General features: G+C 38.8%; 2 protein-coding genes across 9 annotated transcripts in view; one reads left to right on the top strand and one right to left on the bottom strand.

Moving 5' to 3' along the window:
• mlip (muscular LMNA-interacting protein) overlaps positions 1 to 8,328 on the top strand; it is a 62,470-nt gene extending 54,142 nt beyond the window's left edge. For 6 of the 7 annotated variants that reach the window (XM_073920493.1, XM_001341587.9, XM_073920492.1 and 3 more), the window contains one exon: positions 5,929 to 7,136. In XM_073920493.1, coding sequence (XP_073776594.1) covers positions 5,929 to 6,081 — 153 coding nt within the window. In that variant the 3' untranslated portion in view covers positions 6,082 to 7,136. Of the gene's footprint in view, positions 1 to 5,928 lie in introns of all 7 variants that reach the window. The other variant, XM_009307055.5, reaches the window with a different exon arrangement.
• Positions 1 to 20,323, bottom strand: part of hmgcll1 (3-hydroxymethyl-3-methylglutaryl-CoA lyase like 1) — a 245,051-nt gene that overhangs the window by 12,782 nt on the left and 211,946 nt on the right. The window contains exons 12-13 of one of the 2 annotated variants that reach the window (XR_012388663.1): positions 14,042 to 15,062; positions 13,083 to 13,774 (exon numbers count right to left, since the gene is read on the bottom strand). The exons of the other annotated variant lie outside the window; for it this stretch is intronic. The gene's annotated coding sequence lies outside the window, so the exon portion shown is untranslated. Of the gene's footprint in view, positions 1 to 13,082; positions 13,775 to 14,041; positions 15,063 to 20,323 lie in introns of those variants that run through there. 2 annotated transcript variants of the gene reach the window in all.

Genomic DNA, 20,323 nt, shown 5'->3' with positions numbered 1-20,323 from the left:
AATCGCACACAGAAAAATCAGAGACCATGACAGCCTCATTTCCTATAATTAATGACAGTCATCTCACAGTTCAGTGACATTTGACACGCATAAAACTGCGATCTTGCTTTTCATCTCTAAGGCATTGCAAAAGATGTCTTGATGATTTGAGTCTTTATGATGACGATGCCGCTCGCACAAAGCTGTCTTTATAGCGCAGACAGAGAAATCAATATGTAATTGTGTCATGAATGCTCCACGCATCAGAGCCCCCATTTGACCAGAAATCCCTGTTCAGCTCTGTGATCTCGTTATATATAATTGATGTCTTGGATGACATGTGACATCAGGGACTTTAATAAACAGCAGGTAAATTGGCGGCTTTAATGTGTGATAAGATGGGCAAGGTGGGATAAGTGGGATTTATTGCCATTAGATTGCTGAAAAACCCTCCATCTGTTTAGACAGAAATGTCAAAGAAACTTGAACCTCAAATCAATTATTTGTGTCACACTTTAATTAAAGCTACATTATGCGCTATTAATAAACCATCAGCTTAGATTTCAGCTCAATGAACTGCTAACTTGCTACTAATTAATAGTTATTAAGGTATCACTCAGGTCTTTTCTGATTGGTGTTTACTTGTGCGAGGGCGGAGTCATCCTATCACTCACAAGCATCCAGTTGTGTACATTTTTTTGGAAACACTAACAATTCACATCAATTAAAATGGAATTGCACTATTAATAAACCATCAACTTAGATTAGCTTAATAAACTAATCATTTGATGCTAATTAAAAGTTAATTAGGTAGCAGTTGGGTCTTTTCTGATTGGTGCTTACTGGTGCATGGGCGGAGTCAACATATCACTTACAAGCATAGTTGTGTACATTTTTTGGAAAAACTAACAATTCACATCAATTAAAATGGAATTGCACTATTAAGAAACCATCAACTTAGATTAGCTTAATAAACTAATCATTTGGTGCTAATTAAAAGTTAATTAGGTAGCAGTTGGGTCTTTTCTGATTGGTGTTTACTGGTGCAAGGGCAGAGTCAACCTGTCACTCACATGACATCCAGTTATGTGCTTTTCAGCCTGATCTCATGAGAAAACGTAAGTATTTTACGTTTTGCCAGTTTAGTGGCTAATTCAGTCGTACGAAACTGTACAATTTTAAAAAAGGGGTGTGGGACCTAATCCCACCCCTAAACCCAACCGTCATTGGGGGATGAGCAAGTCGTACTGAATTGTACGAATTAGATTGTACGAATTCATACGAATTAGCCACTAAATCAAAAAGTTACGAATTGCCGTGAGATTGTGTTGGTGCTTTTTTTTTGGTAACATTTTAGTAAGGAACAATTTACATCATTTATTACTGGCTTATTATACTATTACTAAGATAGTAAATGTTTATTAGCATTCATTAAATACAATCCTAAGGTGCTTTCACATCTATAGTATATTTCATTTGATGTGGACCAAGGATAAATATGACACATTGTAGGATTTTTCAGCCATTTTACTTCTGTTTCACCAACGCAATCTCACGGCAATTCGTAACTTTTGATTTAGTGGCTAATTTGTTTGAATTCTCACAATATAATTCATACAGTTTAGCCTGATTTACTCATCACCCAATGACGGTTGGGGTTAGGGGTGGGGTTAGGTGCCACGCCTCCTTTTTAAAATCGTGCATTTTCGTACGACTGAACTCGTACGAATTCGTACGAATTAGCCACTAAATTGACAAAACGTAAAATATTTCGTTTACTCATAAGATCAGGCTGGTTTCACACCAAACCGACTGCTCTGAAACGAACCATTTAAAATGAACCTAACAACTACATGCACATTAGTCGTTGGCTGGACAAACTGCATTTTGATTGGTCAGAAATAATGAGGGGAAACTGACGTATGCAACACAAAGAAGAAAACAAAGAGAGGAGGAAAAAGCAAGGAGAAAACTACTTAAATGAAAAAACATATTAGTGTGGACATGGCCTCAATCAGGGGCGGACTGGGACAAAAATTCAGCCCTGGCACTGCAGCCACATCAGCCCACATTACCACACCGACACAGCCCCACACACAGACACGCACATTCACTATTTATTTTGGTGTACAGATGGTGAAATAATATGACATTCTTGCCAGATTTTGATTACATCCGGGTAACCTCAGATTGGGTCAGCCCATCTTGAAATTAGGCGGTCGTCGCCGATTAGGCCAAATGCTTAACATTTATTATTATTATTTTTTTATTTTTTTATTTTTATTATTTATGTTTTTTTTATCATCATCATAATATCACATCTAGCAAGAGATAAAAGCTGCCTGCACGTAAAAACAATAAAAATAAATAAATAAAAAAACTGACCGGCCCACATTTAAAAAATTGGTCCGGCCCTTCTGGCATTTGCCAGAATTGCCAGATGGCCAGTCAGCCCCTGGCCTCAATATCTCAAAACTGCTCAAGATGAAGACTGAACTTTATAATTCCAAGGTGGCAATTTTTTTCACTCATATATATGTCACAGTATGAAAAAGATGATTGGAACTTATGTTTCATGCAGACTTCAATCATATCAAACACTCTCAGAAATGAAGGAGCAAAATCAGTCACTGGGGTGGTACCTTTACTAAAGGTACTTCTTTGTTTCCTGTAGGTCCCTAAAGGTTAAAAAAAGTAAATCTGTACCTCATAGTACCTTAAAGGTACAAAAGTAAACCTAAATGAGATAATGCCATTGAGTGAATGCTTTAGGCACGTAGTACACCATCAACAAACAGATTTGCTTCTAATCATCTAAATCCCAGAGTCAGCACATTCAGAAATAACAGTTTGTTGGCAAAAGTTGCTAAACGCCACTTGCCTTTGACAGCAAAAGCCGCTATATCCCGAGAACCAATCAGAAGGCGCAAATCGAATCATTTGTTTTCAATCTACACACTGATACGCCGGCTTTATGAGGAGACTGTTTTCATCCACTTTCAATTTCGATTTTAAAATACGGAGTTTGATGAACTACATGAGGCTGTCCGACTGTCAGTGAACGGCAAATGAAAACGTCCCCTACCTCAAAACTCTGCATTATAAGAAAAATAAAGCACAATGCACAGACGGATGTGTAACATGCATTCATAATGGGGTTTTTTTTAGCGCAGTGACACTACTTTGAATGAATCCAATTGACTATACATTAAACGGCAACTGCGTTTCACGAAAGACAGCGTTAAGATGCCGTTCTTGCATGTTACATGGATGCTAAGAGGTTTACAAGAGGCGAAAAAGAGACCAAGACCTTAAGTATGGTGAGAATGAATGAATGACAGCTTGTAAAGTTGTCTGAGAGGCATCGCCTTTCTGCCCAGCAGACCTACTTTGTGTTTTATTTGCTAATTTAAGCAATTTAAAAAATATATATATAAATATAATGTCTAAAATTATACATTATTCAGCATTATTCTGACTTCAGCTGTATATTTTTCTGCATTTTCTTTACTCTTTCCCTTCCAGCCGCTGGAGTTGACTTGATGTATTTATTTCCTTTGAGTGATTCTCTCTCACTCTGCTACCCTGACTCAGTGTCGTGTAATGGACAGATTTAGTCTTTATTTGATGTCCAGATCATTGATTTTCCTTCCATCACGGAGCAGTGATGAATGTGCTGCTGTTGATGTTCTGAGAGAGCGAGGGATCGAGTGTGAAGAAGTGCTTCTCAGATTGTCTGTAGCTGATTAAGTGTTTGTGGATAGTGATAAAGAGCCGCTCTCAGCATCGCTCTCCATCCGCACCGATGTATGCTTACTTAAGAAGGTGTGAAGGGAAATGATTCTTTGTGTGCGAGTGTGTTTCTGATACTCATGAATTTTTCAGAAAGAGGATTTCTGTCATTCTATATTTAGCATTGCTCAGGTGTGAGTTTCTCATAGACTTCAACAGTGTCAAAATCTTGATGGTTCTGTGGGTCTCGTCTATCAAATCTGAGATTGGATTCGGGTCAGGTAATTGGCTAGGCCATTCTACAGCTTGATTTTCTTTCTCTGAGAGCATCTGAGAGTCTCCTTGGCTGTGTTTTGGATCATTGTCTTGCTGAAATGTCCACCCTGGTTTCATTTTCATCCTCCTGCTAATGTAGATGTTGGACTGAAGCAGCTGATGTTCATTTACACTGAGGAAGGGCAGAGCGTTGCTGAAGAACTACTGAGAGATTTCAGCTGCTGTCTGGGCTTTCACTGCCGTTCTACACCTTCCTTTCTTCATGTGTTCAATACTTTTCCCCTGTGTCATTTCAGTTTATTACACATGAATTAATTTGTAAACTAATTAGATTTGTTTTCTTTGCATATATGGATTGTTAACAACATCCAGGGAATGTTTCAAGTCAACAGCACCTTTAGAAAAATGGTGACGTGTTCAATACATGTTTTACGTATATTTGCTGTACATTAGTAGGGCTTGTGGCAGAAATGTGACCAAACAACAAAAATGCCCCTTAAAGTTATGGATGTTTCAAATGTCATTATAACATATTATAACACTTTTGCTGCCTTATATGTGTCTAATGGTGTAATTAACATTAAAAATCTACATATATTTTAACAACAATTACAAACAGATTAAATACAGCACACGTCGTTAGTATTTGAAACTTGGAAAGTTCATATTTGATAGAGTATTGCCTCGCTGTCATCACCAGAGCATATTTATGTACAGAGCATACACTTACCGGCCACTTTATTAGGTACACCTGTCCAACTGCTCGTTAATGCTAATTTCTAATCAGCCAATCACATGGCCGCAGCTCAATGCATTTAGGCATGCAGACATGGTCAAGACGATCTGCTGCAGTTCAAAGCGAGCATCAGAATGGGGAAGAAAGGGGATTTAAGTGACTTTGGCATGGTTGTTAGTGCCAGACGGGCTGGTCTGAGTATTTCAGAAACTGCTGATCTACTGGGATTTTCACGCACAACCATCTCTAGGGTTTACATAGAATAGTCTAGAAAAAGAGGAAATATCCAGTGAGCGGCAGTTCTGTGGGTGCAATTGCCTTGTTGATGTCAGAGGAGAATGGCCAGACTGGTTCCAGCTGATAGAAAGGCAACAGTAACTCAAATAAGCACTCGTTACAACCGAGCTCTGCAGAAGAGCATCTCTGAACACACAACACGTCCAATCTTGAGGCGTGTCACGCAGGATTAAGGCAGTTCTGAAAGCAACACGGTAGTAGTCAAGTGTACCTAATAAAGTGAGTGTATGTACACATAAAAAAATAAATAAATAAATAAAATAAACAGTGCTAAACATTAAACATTATTTTAATTGCGATTTGCTGTTACAATTGTCCATACAGTGTGTATGTGAAGTTAAATAATGTTTTATAACTCTTTTTAATGTTATATAACTCTTTTAGCTTTGATCCTAATTGTGTTGCGTTTTGGTGACTGTCGCTTTAAATGCAAATGAGATTGTGCTCTTTTCAAAAGAGGGCGGAGCTACAAATGAAAGTTCGTCAGCATAGTGGCACGTTCAAAAACAAGACTAACATCCTATGCTAATGAGGGAGAGATGGACACTAGTGGGCGGGGCTTTCCCCCTCTGATGACACGTTCAAAGAGAGAATGTCAATCAAAGTGTTTTTAACTGTGACTATAAAAAAGTACAATTAATAAACTCTTACCATTACAAGCTTATTATATTCACATACTGTTGCGTGTTTTTAAACCCTTCATGACATTCATTTTTGTATAATATGTCTCCTTTAAAACTAAAGGCAAGCCAATCTTGAAAATCCACTGCTTTTCTTTTTTTGTTAGCTTTGTTGTGATTGTGGGTTGAAATGTTTTGTGAGAGCGTCATGGTTCGGTGATTTGTTGATGCACTCTGCACTGACCGCTTGTCTGCTGTCTCATTAGTAACCCGATCATGTGTTTTCAGTTTGTCAGCGGAGGTCTCTGCGCTGAAGCTCCGGCAGATGCTCCAGCAGATTCAGACCCACAGCCTTCAGAAAGACAAGAAGACTACAAGAGCCGGCTGGCGTCCACTCAAGATGTTCCCTCAGCAGTCAGCACTCACGAGACACACACATGAAGACCACTATAAAGTTTGATCTCAACTGTAACCGTGGCGCACACATCCAGCTGGCTCTTAGCACTTGAAAACATTTATTCTGTAATTAAAAAGTGAATTTGATCTGATTGGATTGATTTATGCAAATTAGATCATACATTTCTCTTTAAAAATAATAATATCATAAATAATGAGTCATATTTATTATAAATAAATAAATAAATCATTTTCATTTTCATTCATTTTATAATAAATAAATGTATTATAAATAATATAATATTAATAAAATCAATCCTTGGATTTACAAAATTTAAACTAAAACAATTGATCTGGGCTGAATTTAAACAAACAATTTACATTTAGTAATGGCACATAATACATGTAACTTTTAGACATTTCTTTCTTCTGTTGTACACTAAAGATATTCTGAAGAAGGCTGTTTGAAACAAGGGTGAGTTGATGATTATTATAGTATTTAATGGTTGCAACACAGGCTCGGTGTTAATATGTACCCCCGTATACATTTCTGGAGAGTGCGAATTATATAGCCAGAGCTACATCTGGCTGCACTTCATCTTTAAAACCAAGGCTACGCGGCTTATTTTTCACATGCTTACCTCCATGTGAACGGTTTTCCCGCTTTTGCCAGTTTTTCCAGTAGCTTGCCATGTATGTCGGTGGATTCGAGACGCAGAAAAGAGTTGACCATGACAACAGGCAGGGCCGGCGCGTCCATAGAGGCAACCTAGGTGGCCGCATAGGGCGGCAGAATAGAGAGGGCGGCATCCCCGACACTACCCTCACCACCCGCGCGCTATATCCGCGTAGGGCGGCTAAGAGAAGGCGGCGTCCGCAACACTACCCTAACCACACGCGCCCTCAGTTATATCCACGTCTAGTGAGGTATAATACCCCGTGCTTTCACTTTAGGGTTGAGGGCGGCACGGCCGTTCTTTGCCTTGAGCGGCAGTTCAGCTTGCTCCAGCCCTGACGACAGGGTTCAAGTCCGACAAAGAGCGGTTCCAGAAAACAGGTAAAACAAAAACAAATACCAAAAAATTAAATAAACAAGTAAATAACCGGGCAATTATGTGGTAAAATCTGAAAACAGGGTAAAAATCAGGCAGCCGCAAGGGCTTTTCTTTTTCTGGATTGCTTTTCAAAACATGATCATTTGTGTTTAGGGAAGGGGAAAGGTAGGGTGATCGGTCGGTCAGTCAGTCAGTCAGTCAGTCAACAGCAGCCTCTGGTGGATTTACACGTGAACAGCAAGCACTCATGAGCAGGGGTGCCGCTTTGTGGGGGAGGGGGGGTGGCGTTAGGACAATCCTAAGGGCCCATACATCATTAAGAGCCTGTGGATATCCCCCCCAGCCCCCACCCTTCACTTTTATCTGTGATCTCCCCTCCACTTTTCATATATATCCGCGACCCCCCCCCCCACTCTTCACTTTCATGTATGATTACCCCCTCCCCCGCTGTTCACATTTATCTGTGATCTCCCCCCGCTATTCACATATATACATATATCCGCAACCTCCCCCCACTCTTCACTTTCATCTGTGATTACCCTTATCCCCGCTCTTCACTTTTATCTGTGATCTCCCCCCGCTCTTCACATATATCCGTGACCCCCCCCCCACTCCACTCTTCACTTTCATCTGTGATTACCCTTACCCCTGCTCTTCACTTTTATCTGTGATCTCCCCCCGCCCTTTACATATATCCGTGACCCCCCCACCCCACTCTTCACTTTCATCTGTGATTACCCTTACCCCCCCTCTTCACTTTTATCTGTGATCTCCCCTCTATCCGTGACACCCCCCAAAGCCCCCCCGTTTTTCAATTTCACCTGTTATTACCCACCGATCCGACCCCCACCCCCCATGCTCATGAGAGAATTTTGAGATCTGAGAAAGCGTACACAGTGACCTCTGGTGTATTCGCAAAAAAAGCGTACCTCCAGGTGCATATTTGGTGCTCTCCACAAATGTATATAGAGGTACATTTTCAGAATAAGCCTGCATTGATTAAAGTTCAAAAGTCAAATCTGTTAACATCAGTTAATGAACATGTTTTTATTAACACCAAAGGCTAACAGCATTACTTTCACCCGCCATTAGGGCCCTTAAAGACTAACCATGTGCCCTTTTAAGTGCACTCATTCAGTCCAAGAGTCTGAAATTGTCCGCAATACATTTACACAGTCACGGTGCCTTTAATATGATGTGGCCTTTTCAATTAATTTATAAATAAAAGAATCTGTCCAAGACACTTCTCTGTATTGATTGAATTCAGAAATGCTAATTCATAATAGCTTTTATACTCAAGCCTATCTAGGTGGCTGTCAGAGTTTCTGTGGGTTTTGACATAGATCTGACACGGCTTCTTTTCTCCATGCACTTCACTTTAAATCACCTTTCTTGAGATATATTTCATGTCATTTTTACCTCACAATCAATTTTCATTCAAAGTGCAGAATAGGCCCGATGTTTGATTACTTAATAAGCCATTTACTGCAGACACGCAGCTCTGTCAAAAGCTGAATTAAGGTTGCCAGCGCTAAATCAATATTAGCCCAGTCAATGTGTGTCTGACGACTGCTGATACTCTAATCCACAGCTTTCTGAATGGACATTCACAATTTCATATGAGATATTATTCACATCTGACTCATTGGAAATACGAACCTCAGGCTACATTTATTGATTGATTTATTTTTATTTAGCAAATGTAAAATATACTAAAATAGAGTACATTTCAGATTAAACTGATGCCCTCCTATGTTCAGCGTCAGACTTTTCCTAGATTATTACGATCAAATCTGTTCAATAAAGTTATACACTAAGAGTTTTACAGAGAAACACTGTCATTTTACAGACTTTTCCTATATTATATGATCAAATCTGTTCAATAGTTACTCCAACAAGAGTTTTACAGGGAAACACTGTTATTTTACAAACTTTTCCTAGATTATTACGATCAAATCTGTTCAATAAAGTTACACAAGAGTTTTACAGAGAAACACTGTTATTTTACACTTTTCCTAGATTAATACGATCAAATCTGTTCAATAAAGTTACACACTAAGAGTTTCACAAAGAAACACTGTCATTTTACAGACTTTTAGATTATTACGATCAAATCCATTCAATAAAGTTAAACACAAAGAGTTTTACAGAGAAACACTGTTATTTTACACTTTTCCTAGATTAATACGATCAAATCTGTTCAATAAAGTTACACACTAAGAGTTTCACAAAGAAACACTGTCATTTTACAGACTTTTAGATTATTACGATCAAATCCATTCAATAAAGTTAAACACAAAGAGTTTTACAGAGAAACACTGTTATTTTACACTTTTCCTAGATTAATACGATCAAATCTGTTCAATAGTCACACAACAAGAGTTTTACAGAGAAACACTGTTATTTTACAGACTTTTCCTAGATTATTACGATCAAATCCGTTCAATAAAGTTAAAGAGTTTTACAGAGAAACACTGTCATTTTACAGTTTTCCTATATTATATGATCAAATCCATTCAATAGTTACTCCAACAAGAGTTTTACAGAGAAACACTGGTATTTTACAGACTTTTTCAAGATTATTATGATCAAATCTGTTCAATAAAGTTAAACACAAAGAGTTTTACAGAGAAACACTGTTATTTTACACTTTTCCTAGATTAATACGATCAAATCCATTCAATAAAGTTACACACTAAGAGTTTCACAAAGAAACACTGTCATTTTACAGTTTTTTAGATTTTTACGATCAAATCCATTCAATAAAGTTACACACTAAGAGTTTTACAGAAAAACATTGTTATTTTTCCGACTTAAGCAGTCATTTGACCATTTTTTTAATGATTTTTAAATAATTACAATTTCTTACTTTAACTTTACATAATTTTAAATGTACTTAAAAAATCAGGAAAAAACACTGTGTACATAAAACAGCAATTTTATTCTATAAAACAGACAAATTGCTGTAATTCGTCATTATTTATATAATACATAAAATAATAGTCAAGCTGTACATTTACAGATGTTTTTTGTAATTTGTATGGACTTTTGAATATAATTTAAAATAACAGAAAAAAATACTGTATAAATAATATAAAAACAAAAATTGCAGTAATTTGACTTTAATGGTAAACTACCTAAAACGAAAGACAAACTGTTCATTTAGAGAGATCGTTTGTAATTTTACTACGTTTTGAATATAATTTGAAATTACAAAAAATAGTCTGTAAATATTGTCTGTAAAATTATTTTTTTTTACAGTACCCAAAAAGTGTAAGTGGAGTAAAAGTAAATTCACTGGTTTGAGTCTCAGCAGGGTCAGAGTTTGCATGTTCTCACCATGTTGGTGTTGTTTTTCTCTGGGTGCTCCGGTTTCCCCCACAGTCCAAACACCTGCGCTATTGGGGAATTAGATTAACTCAATTGTAGTGTATGAGTGTGTGTGAATGAGTGTGTTTGGGTGTTTCCCAGTACTTGCGGCTGGAAAGGCATCCGCTGTGTAAAATATATGCTGGAATAGTTGGTGGTTCATTCCACTATGGTGACCCCTGATAAATAAGAGACTAAGCTGAAGAAAAATGATTGAATGAATGCCCCACACAAAAATCAGTATTCATGCTTAAAACTCACATTCTCCCTATCAAAATGCATTATGAGTCGACATCAGCAGGAAGCTGTGAGGATAAACGAGAGCTGCTTTCATGTGAACATGTTTTAAGAGAAAAAATTGGCATTTTACACAAGCCGGTTCCTGCAACCGTGATTCAAGCAGCGCAAATCTGTATGTATTCTCATAGTGACACCAAAGAAACACCTAACATCAGATTCCCTTTTTCATGCAAAGATACACTCTTTGGGATTGGGAGAAAAACCTAACAGTTCAACGACAATGAGACCCTGCTGTTTGCTTTGTTTGCGTGACAATACTTGTGGAATATAGTCTGTCTGAGCACACAGTGTTACAGAAGGGGAAATAACTATTGAACATGGCATGTTGTTTACTGGGAATAATATTTCTAAAGGAGCTGCTGACAAGGAATTGAAGAAGATTTTGGTAAAAACCCAAACAATACAAACAAAACCAAACAAAAAAATTAAATCTGATCGATGAGTTCTGTGTAATGAAAATGAAGTGACGCAAGGAGAAAGCGCTGAACTTCCCTTATTAACGCGTCCTTATATGCAGAATGAAGTCACATGCATTGCTCAGATTTAGTGTCTAAATCTTGATGGTTCTGTGGGTTTCGTCTGTCAAATCTGAGCTTTATCCTGTATTTTTTATCGGATTCGGATCAGGTGATTGGCTGGGCCATTCCACAGCTTCATTTTCTTTCTCTGAAAGCATCAGAGAGTCTCCTTGGCTGTGTTTTGGATCATTGTCCTGCTGAAATGTCCACCCTGGGTTCATCTTCATCCTCCTGCTAATGTAGATGTTGGACTGAAGCAGCTGATGTTCATTTACACTGAGGAAGGGCAGAGTCTTGCTAAAGAGCTACTGAGAGATTTCAGCTGCTGTCTGGGCTTTCACCGCCGAACTACACCTTCCTTTCTTCATGTGTTCAATACTTTTCCCCTGTATCATTTCAGTTTATTACACATGACTTCATTTGTACTCTAATTAGATTTGTTTTTTAAATATGGATTTATTTGGTTGTTACCAACATCTGGGGACAATTTCAAGTAATGCGCACCTTTAGAAATATGTTTTCAGAGAAGAATGGTGACATGTTCAATACTTATTTCCCCCCACTGTAAGTGGATTAACAATAAACCAAAAGTAAAGCGAGCGGTTTTGTTCCCAGTCCTAGACCTAAGTTATACAAGTCAGATAATCCAAACTGTGTAATGTCTGAGTGTCTGCAGGAACAGGGTTGTGAAACACTGCAGCAAGTCAAGCCGCTAGACTGAAGATACAGTATATCTGCTCAAGCAAGCAGGTACTGCTGCCCAACTCACCATGAAATCAAAAACTGACAATTCATATTTTTTCATTCACTGCCCTCTCATAATTCCCCCACTCCACGGAACCTCATGCCTCGCCTTACTTTTCCTTTCTTCCTCAATCACTTGCACTGCATCCCAAAAAGTCAGGACATGTTTATTTTACAATAATAGAGAATGTACATTAATTTAAAGAATGCATGTAAAATTAAAAGGGTGGCTCAGTGGTTAGCACTGTCGCCTCACAGCAAGAAGGTTGCTGGTTCGAGTCCCAGCTGGGCCAGTTGGCATTTCTGTTAGGAGTTTGCATGTTCTCTGGGTGCTCCGGTTTCCCTCACAGTCCAAACACATGTGCTATAGGGGAATTAACTAAAACAACCCCTAATAAATTAGAATCTAAGCTGAAGGAAAACTAATGAATGAATGTAAAATTAGGGTGCTTTCATACCTATCTTATTTAGTTTAGTTGAATCGCACTAGAGTTCATTTTCCCACTTGGTACGGTTCGTTTGGGCAGTTGTGAATGTATCAATCATACTCCAGTGCACACCAGAAGCGAACCAAAAAAGTGTACCGAGACCTGCTTTAAGAGGTGGTCTCGGTACGCTTTCAAACAAACCCTAATGCGGTTCGTTTGTGGTGAGAATGTGATCTGAACTAAAACAGACCCAACCAGAAAAAGTACTGGACTAATCCAACTTTTTGGACTAATCCAGCTGCCGTACGGCGATGTGCTGTGCATTATGGGATGTGGAGGAAAAATATTTGGCTGTTTCTCAGTTCCACGCAGAGAACCCAGAGTACGGACTTGCGTTCTTGTGGAGACCGGTGCCAGGTGTCCTCGGAAGAACGTACTCAGGAGACAGCGATGGTCATGTGACTTTCATGTGTTTTAAATGGAAATTATTTAAACATTACAGCATTCATACATTGATTTATTGTTTACCCCCTTTTTAAAATATATACTTTGCATAAATACATTATAAATATACTCTGCACATTATAAATAAAACAAATTTTAATACGAATTTCAGCAAACAAACAACTCTTAATGTGTTTATTCCTTTATTAAGATATTCATGTTAATGTTTAGGGAAACTCCTGACGTAAATAAGTGATATCTCTTTAATAAAAAATCTAAATAAAATGCTGCACTTCCCACCTCCAGTCGCAATGACTTCTGGGACTTCCAGAGCGAGTTCGGTGCTCAAGTCTGCATCAGTGCATCCTCGATATCAAGATCACATCCGGGAAGTTTCACGCGTCCTCCAAACTTGCGGTCTTGAGTATTGGAACTGAACCTAGGCAGCTGATGATGACGTTGCACGAGGACACGAGGACGCAAGACCACTGAAGAATGCATATTGAGAAACAGCCTTTGTTGACAGTGCTTTACCGAGAGAGAGAGAGAGAGAGAGAGAGAGAGAGAGAGAGAGAGAGAGAGAGAGAGAGGGGGAAAAACATTACCTGATGGATTGTTGGTAATATTTCCGGAAGATGACCATGTTGCAGTTTATTCACGTCTCCTGAAGCTTCGCCATTTGCAAAGCATTAAAAAATTGTTTTCCGGCCACAGCCGCGCTTCATTCTTGAAATGTAAAGTTTGTCTAAAGTGATGTATGCACACTACATAGTATACCATGAGCTGGGATACAATCAGCCAGTGCAGTCGTCCCTCCATAGTCAAAAGCCACATGTTGTGTCTGCCAGTTTGTTTACTTGCCAGAGTTCATTGGTATTTTCTCGCACGCTAACTCTGACCAATCGAAATGCAGTTTAGGAAATATGTTCAACAACATCTGACCAATGAGAGGTGTGGATTTTGTCACATGACTGCATTTTGGTTCTGTTTCAGACCAAAGCAATCAGTGTGGTGAAAACGACCCAAAGACGGCAGAAAATGCTGCAGTGTTTCAATTATTGCCCTTGGTCCAGACCAAATTCAGTGATCAACAGATGTGAAAGCACCCTTAGTGAAGGTGGGCCACTTTATCTGAAAACCAATTCGCCACTTTGATTACATTACACTTACATTAGCACATTCAGGCAAAGTACTGACAATATATTATCACCTTACAAAAACTTGGGGCTGAACAATTTAGTTTATTTTTTATTTTTTTGGTGTCGACTCTTACGTTATTATAGTCGGGTCGACAAGTCACTGATGATGCCGTCAATAAAACACAAAATGCAAATGTTTTGCAACTTTTTAAATAGTCAGCTTGAAATACCAAACAGATCATGTTTTAATACTCTCTGAAACTGTCCCATTTAGGTTTTAATCCTGATTGTGCCGTTTTCGTGACTGTTGCCTTAAATTTAAATGATATGTGCTCTTTTCAAAAGAGGGCGGAGCTACAAATGCCTGTGTCAGCATAGTGGCAGATTCAAAAACAAGACTAACGTCCTATGCTAATGAGCGAGACATGGTCCCTGATAGGTGGGGCTTTCCTCCTCTGATGACACGTACAGAGGGAGAATGTCAATCAAAGTGTTTCTGCAGACTGTTTCTATCAAGTCTGATTATAAATAATACAATTAATACATTTTTACCATTAAAAGCTGGTGATTTTTGCATAATAGGTCCTCTTTCAGTAAATATTTCAGTTTCTAGACTGAGAGCCCACATTATAAGGTCATATGAATGCCACAGTCTCCATCCTCAGCAGGCCATTTGAAAACTCCAATAGCCCGAGATTCAACAGGGATGGTCAAGAGAATGAGAGTCTCTATTGTTCGTCGAGCGGCTGTCAGGCTGTCCTAAAAAAGTAGTTTGACTCCATCAAGGTGAAGAGCTAGAGGAGGTTGTGGAGGATTTAGAGGATCTCCTGCTTATACTGTGAGAGTCAGATGCGCTGACAGATGCCATGTTCATATAAAGCCGCTATCAGTCAATGCTTCCTGTTATTCGTCACAAAAAAACAAAACAAAACTTTGACTTCAATTCCAGTGCAGGTCGTCTGGGAGCAGCAAGAAAAGTGCTTGCATGTCTGCGTGGGATTTCCTAATCCTGAGCACAATGCAAGAATCCTGAAACACACCGCAATTTATTACAAACCACACAAACATAAAGGTATACCACAGTAATTAATAGTAAACTCCATAGTTTTTTAACCATATGTGTATTACCAACGCAATCTCAAGGCAATTCGTAACTTTTCGATTTAGTAGCTAATTCGTATGAATTTGTACGATCTAATTTGTACAATTTAGTATGATTTGCTCATCCCCCAATGACGGTTGGGGTTAGGGGTGGGGTTAGGTGCCATGCCTCCTTTTTAAAATCGTACATTTTTGTACGACTAAACTTTACGAATTAGCCACTAAACTGGCAAAACGTAAAATACTTACATTTCCTCGTAAGATCAGGCTGGAATTTACACTGTATACATGATAGCATTTACAACACTTTGTAACGTATGCATACTCCAGCATACTGTAGTATTGACGATAGTGAACTAATAAACAGTATTAAAATACTTTAGTTTTTACTACAGTAAACTGTAGTGGATTGTAAATTAATATAATCCATATTTAACAAAATAAACAGCATTGCGCAATTTGTTTATGCTTATAGTTGTATTATCATAGCAACTATTAGAGTTGAATAATGCTGATTAATTCAAGTACTTTACTATAGTATGGTTCAAAAACACTATTTACTGTTGGCTAATATTAAACAAGTACTTTAAACAGGAAGCCAAATAATTATTTTGGGTTGTGGTAATGAAGATGCTGGGACTGACGCAGCTAATGTACGTTTTACATAGTGATAACTACTGGGAGATTTCGGCTGCTGTCTGAGCTTTCCATGCCTTTTCAAACATCCCTTTCTTCATGTGTTCAATACTTTTTCCCTGTGTGATTTCATTTTACATAGCTTCATTTCTACACAAGCTTGTTTTGTTTTCTTTGTATGTACGGATTACTTTAGTTATTTCTGACATCTGGTGAACATTTCAGGTCAAGAGCATCTTTAGAAGAGTCTTATGAACACTCGCCTCCAGTAGAGTGTTACAATGCAACACTATGCAGCACATAGCTGCTACTAGAGTTCATTAATGCTGATTAAGTCAAGTACGTTACTCTAGTATGGTTCAAAAACACTATAGTATTTACTAGTGATGCACCAATCAGATTTTTCATGGCCAGTTTTTAAATGGCAAATTGGCAAATAAAAATTGTGTTGGTCGACTGGTACATCCCTAACATTTACTATCAATTCCTATAGTAATTGTGGGTTCATTTCAGGAGTAACACTGTGGGCTCTATTTTGACGGTCCATGCGCAGAGCACAAAACGCAGGGCGCAAATGCTTTCAGGGCGTGTCAGAACGCGTTTTTGCTAATTTAAGGACGGGAAATCTGCCTTGCGCCGTGGCGCATGGTCTAAAAGGGTTGAGTTTATTTCTTAATGAGTTATAGGTGTGTTTTGAGAATAAACCAATCAGAGTCTCATCTCCCATTCCCTTTAAGAGCCAGCTGCGTCACGCCAAGTTTTCACTATTTACAGGATGCAAAGTAAGTCTAAGTGGAAAAAATGAGCATTTCACAAGCAAACAGTTAACAGAAAACTGTTAAACAGAGCATCTACTGCGTGAGAATAAGAGATAATGGATCTACTTTCACATTCGCTCTTGGATAGGGAAACCTTTACACAGACATCAATTAGTCTATAAATAATTACTTTTGTTTGTTAATCGCAAATATTCGTTTCAAAACTATTTCTAAATTCAGTTCTAATCTCCAGCAAACGAATAAATGAACAATAATAACAAAATGTGCTCAAAAACCTGAGTTATATCCTAAAACACATGCTGTGCCCCATATGGTCTAAAACCTGACAGGTGGACAAATCTAATCTTGTTTTTAATAAAACAAATATAAATATGGATATAATAAATAATACTGCTAATAATAATAACATTATACAAAAGCAAATTGTTATGAATGAGCTGAAAAAGCCTCCCGAGATGAAGAAGACATAAAAGCAGTGATTTTTCATATTTAAGTAGGCTAGAAAATAATATGTTTTGTAATATTTTAATCCTTTATATTTATATCCTATATCTATTCTTATTATATCCTATATATATCCTTAATATTTACATTTTTTCATATGTAAAGATATTTGCCTGTTGCTCTCTTGTGTGTATTAAGCAGTGTGTAAGCGAGGTGCAACTCTGCGCTGGAGTTTAGACCGGGTTAGTTTTGGTCTAGTGAAAAATCTATTATAGTTTCTCAAAATAGCAACGCGCCAGCGGTCCGCCTCAGAACGCCTCCCTTTTTAGACCAGAACGCCTATGGGCGCACATATGAGCGCTAATGCATTTGCTATTTAAACAGCCTAGCGCAACGCCTCAAAACGACTTGCGCCAAGCTGAAACTACCAAAAGACTATTGCGCAACACCTTGCGCCCCACTGTGCCGGGTGTATGATAGGGCCCTGTATGTTAATAGACATTCTGTTAACTATGAGTAACTTTATAACTAATGAATCATCAAAATAATAGTGGACGGTCCTCTTAATGTCTGCTAACACATTATTTTGATTAATCTATTTATTAATTTTCCTTCAGCTCAGTCCCTTATTTTATCAGGGGTCACCAAAGCGAAATGAACTGCCAACTATTCCAGAATAAATTTACGCGGTGGACTCTCACACTCATACACTAAGGTTAATCGAATTCCCCTATAGCACATGTGTTTGGACTGTCGGGGGTAACCGGAGCACGTATAGGAAAGCCACGCCTACATGAGGAGAACATGCAAACTCCACACAGAAACGCCAACTGACCCAGCCGGGACTCCAACCAGTAACCTTCTTGCTGCCAGACAACAGTTAGATTTAATTTGTACTTTAAAAATAAGGTAAATAACACCCCCAGACAGTTTCTTCGATGTCCCGTCAGAGAAATGCCTGCTGGAGATGTGGGATATCCCAGTCTAACAGGCCCATAAACTGAGCATTTACCCTGCTGAAGCGGCTCCAGCAGGCATGACTGCAGGGCAGGTCTGTGTTCGCTGTGCTTGTGGCTTGCTGAAGGCCTGCTGGAGGTCTGGTTTGTTTAAGCTGTGGAGGTGAAACTCTGCTTTGTTCCCACTGTGTAATCCCTCACAGCATGTGGATTTGCCAGTGGTGCTTCAATTGAAGCTGACAATGAGATTATCAATGATGGAGGCAGTTTCTGCAGCAGATATTGGTGCTGCTCTATATGGAAACACTGGAACAAACATCTGTAAATGAACAGTTTCTGTATTTCGTGATTCACAAGTGTTTATTTACGGTTGTGACTTGCATTATGGGATGTTGATCTCTGCTCTGTCCACTTTTAATGTTGAGAATTCAACTCTACAGTTTAACAAAGTGACTTTTTTTTTGACATTTTAGTAGTTTGAAATAGTATGATGTGTTAGAAACAGCTAATATCTAGATAAATAAGTCTGTTTATCGTTGCATGAACCCGCCAGAGGCCACTGTCGAACGACCATCTGTCTGTCTGCCTGTCTGAACGACAGAATGATTGACCGTGCGACCGGCCAATCAGCTGACCCACCCTCCTCCTTCCCTAAACCCAACCAACGGTTTACAAAAGCCGTTCAGAAAAAGAAAAGCCCTCGTCTGATTTTTTTTTTTTACCACGTTTTTGGATTTTACCACATTCTCACCCTATTATGAACTCGTTCACTTTTTTTTTGGATTTTGTTTTTGTTTTCTTACCTGATTTCTGGAACTGCTCTTCCGAAAGGGAACGGCGTCACACCGTTTAAAAAAATTTAACGCAGCCATATGTACCTCCGGCTACATAATTCCCGGTCTCCAGAAACATCCGCGGGACTACGTTTTCCCCTGGGTTGTTGGAAGGGCATCCGATGTGCAAAACATATACTGGAATAGTTAGTGGTTCATTCCGCTGTGGCAACCCATGTTGAAAAAAGAGACTAAGCCGAAGGAAAATAAATAAATGAATAAATGATATACATTTCATATCGGGGCGAGGCAGTGGCGCAGTAGGTAGTGCTGTCGCCTCACAGCAAGAAGGTCGCTGGTTCGAATCTCGGCTCAGTTGGTGTTTCTGTATGGAGTTTGCATGTTCTCCCTGCCTTTGCGTGGGTTTCCTCCGGGTGCTCCGGTTTCCCCCACAGTCCAAAGACATGCCATACAGGTGAATTGGGTAGGCTAAATTGTCCGTAGTGTATGAGTGTGTGTGTGTGAATGTGTGTGTAAATGTTTCCCAGAGATGGGTTGCGGCTGGAAGGGCATCCGCTGCGTAAAAACTTGCTGGATAAGTTGGCGGTTCATTCCGCTGTTGCAACCCCTGATTAATAAAGGGACTAAGCCGACAAGAAAATGAATGAATACAAATAAAAACAGAGTTTACTTAACAGTGTATTGGTAATGAAAAACAAACACTGCATAATGTACAAAGCCATAAAGCAAAAAATTAGGCAGACCTGTATTATTTTTCTTTAAACTCAAGAACTTTTCCCTTGCTGCAACTTCTCTCCTTATTTCATCATTTTGTCTCATCATATTCTTCACACCCTTGCCTCTTCCTCCAGGTTTCTCCATGTCCCTCGTTTGTCTCTTAATATCTTCCTCTCTCTATCTTTCCAACTTTACTTTTTCTCTGGGTCTTCCTCCTCTATATCTTCTACACTACCTGACAAAAGTCTTGTTGTCCATCCTATAGTTTTTCGAACACAAAAAATGACTTGACTTCTAGTTGATCATTTGGTATAAGAAGTGGCTTATATGAAAGGCAAAGGTCTCTAGATTTTGCTTATTTGACCACAATAAAATATGATCATGCCTTGATTTTGACTGATTTCAGTAGGACAGTAAGGTCTGACTCTGCTTAGACTAAAGTTTCATCACTGAACAGAAATAATGTCCAGTATAGAATATAAATGGCAGTGGAGACAGAATGAATATTGTGTCTGACTCCATCATGAGCTTGGAGGACTGCATCCATACATCTCTGACATGACTCAAATCACAGATTAATAAAGTCATCTGGAATGGTGAAGAAAGCCTTCAGCAGGACTCCCTGAGTTCATCAAGACTCTTTTAGTTTATAGTCAACGCCTCCTCCTTCATCTTACCCCAGACATGCTCAATAATGTTCATGTCTGGTCACTGGGCTGGCCAATCCTGGAGCACCTTCACCTTCTTTGCTTTCAGGAGCTTTGATGTGGAGGCTGAAGTATGAGCAGGAGTGCTATCCTGCTGGAGAATTGTCCCTCTCCTGTGGTTTGTAATGTAATGGGCAGCACAAATGTCTTGATACC

Source organism: Danio rerio, chromosome 13 (assembly GCF_049306965.1).
Source record: "Danio rerio strain Tuebingen ecotype United States chromosome 13, GRCz12tu, whole genome shotgun sequence".
Lineage (NCBI taxonomy): Eukaryota > Metazoa > Chordata > Actinopteri > Cypriniformes > Danionidae > Danio > Danio rerio.
The sequence above is the reverse complement of the archived record's forward strand: the minus strand, read 5'-3'. Positions and strand labels throughout refer to the sequence as shown.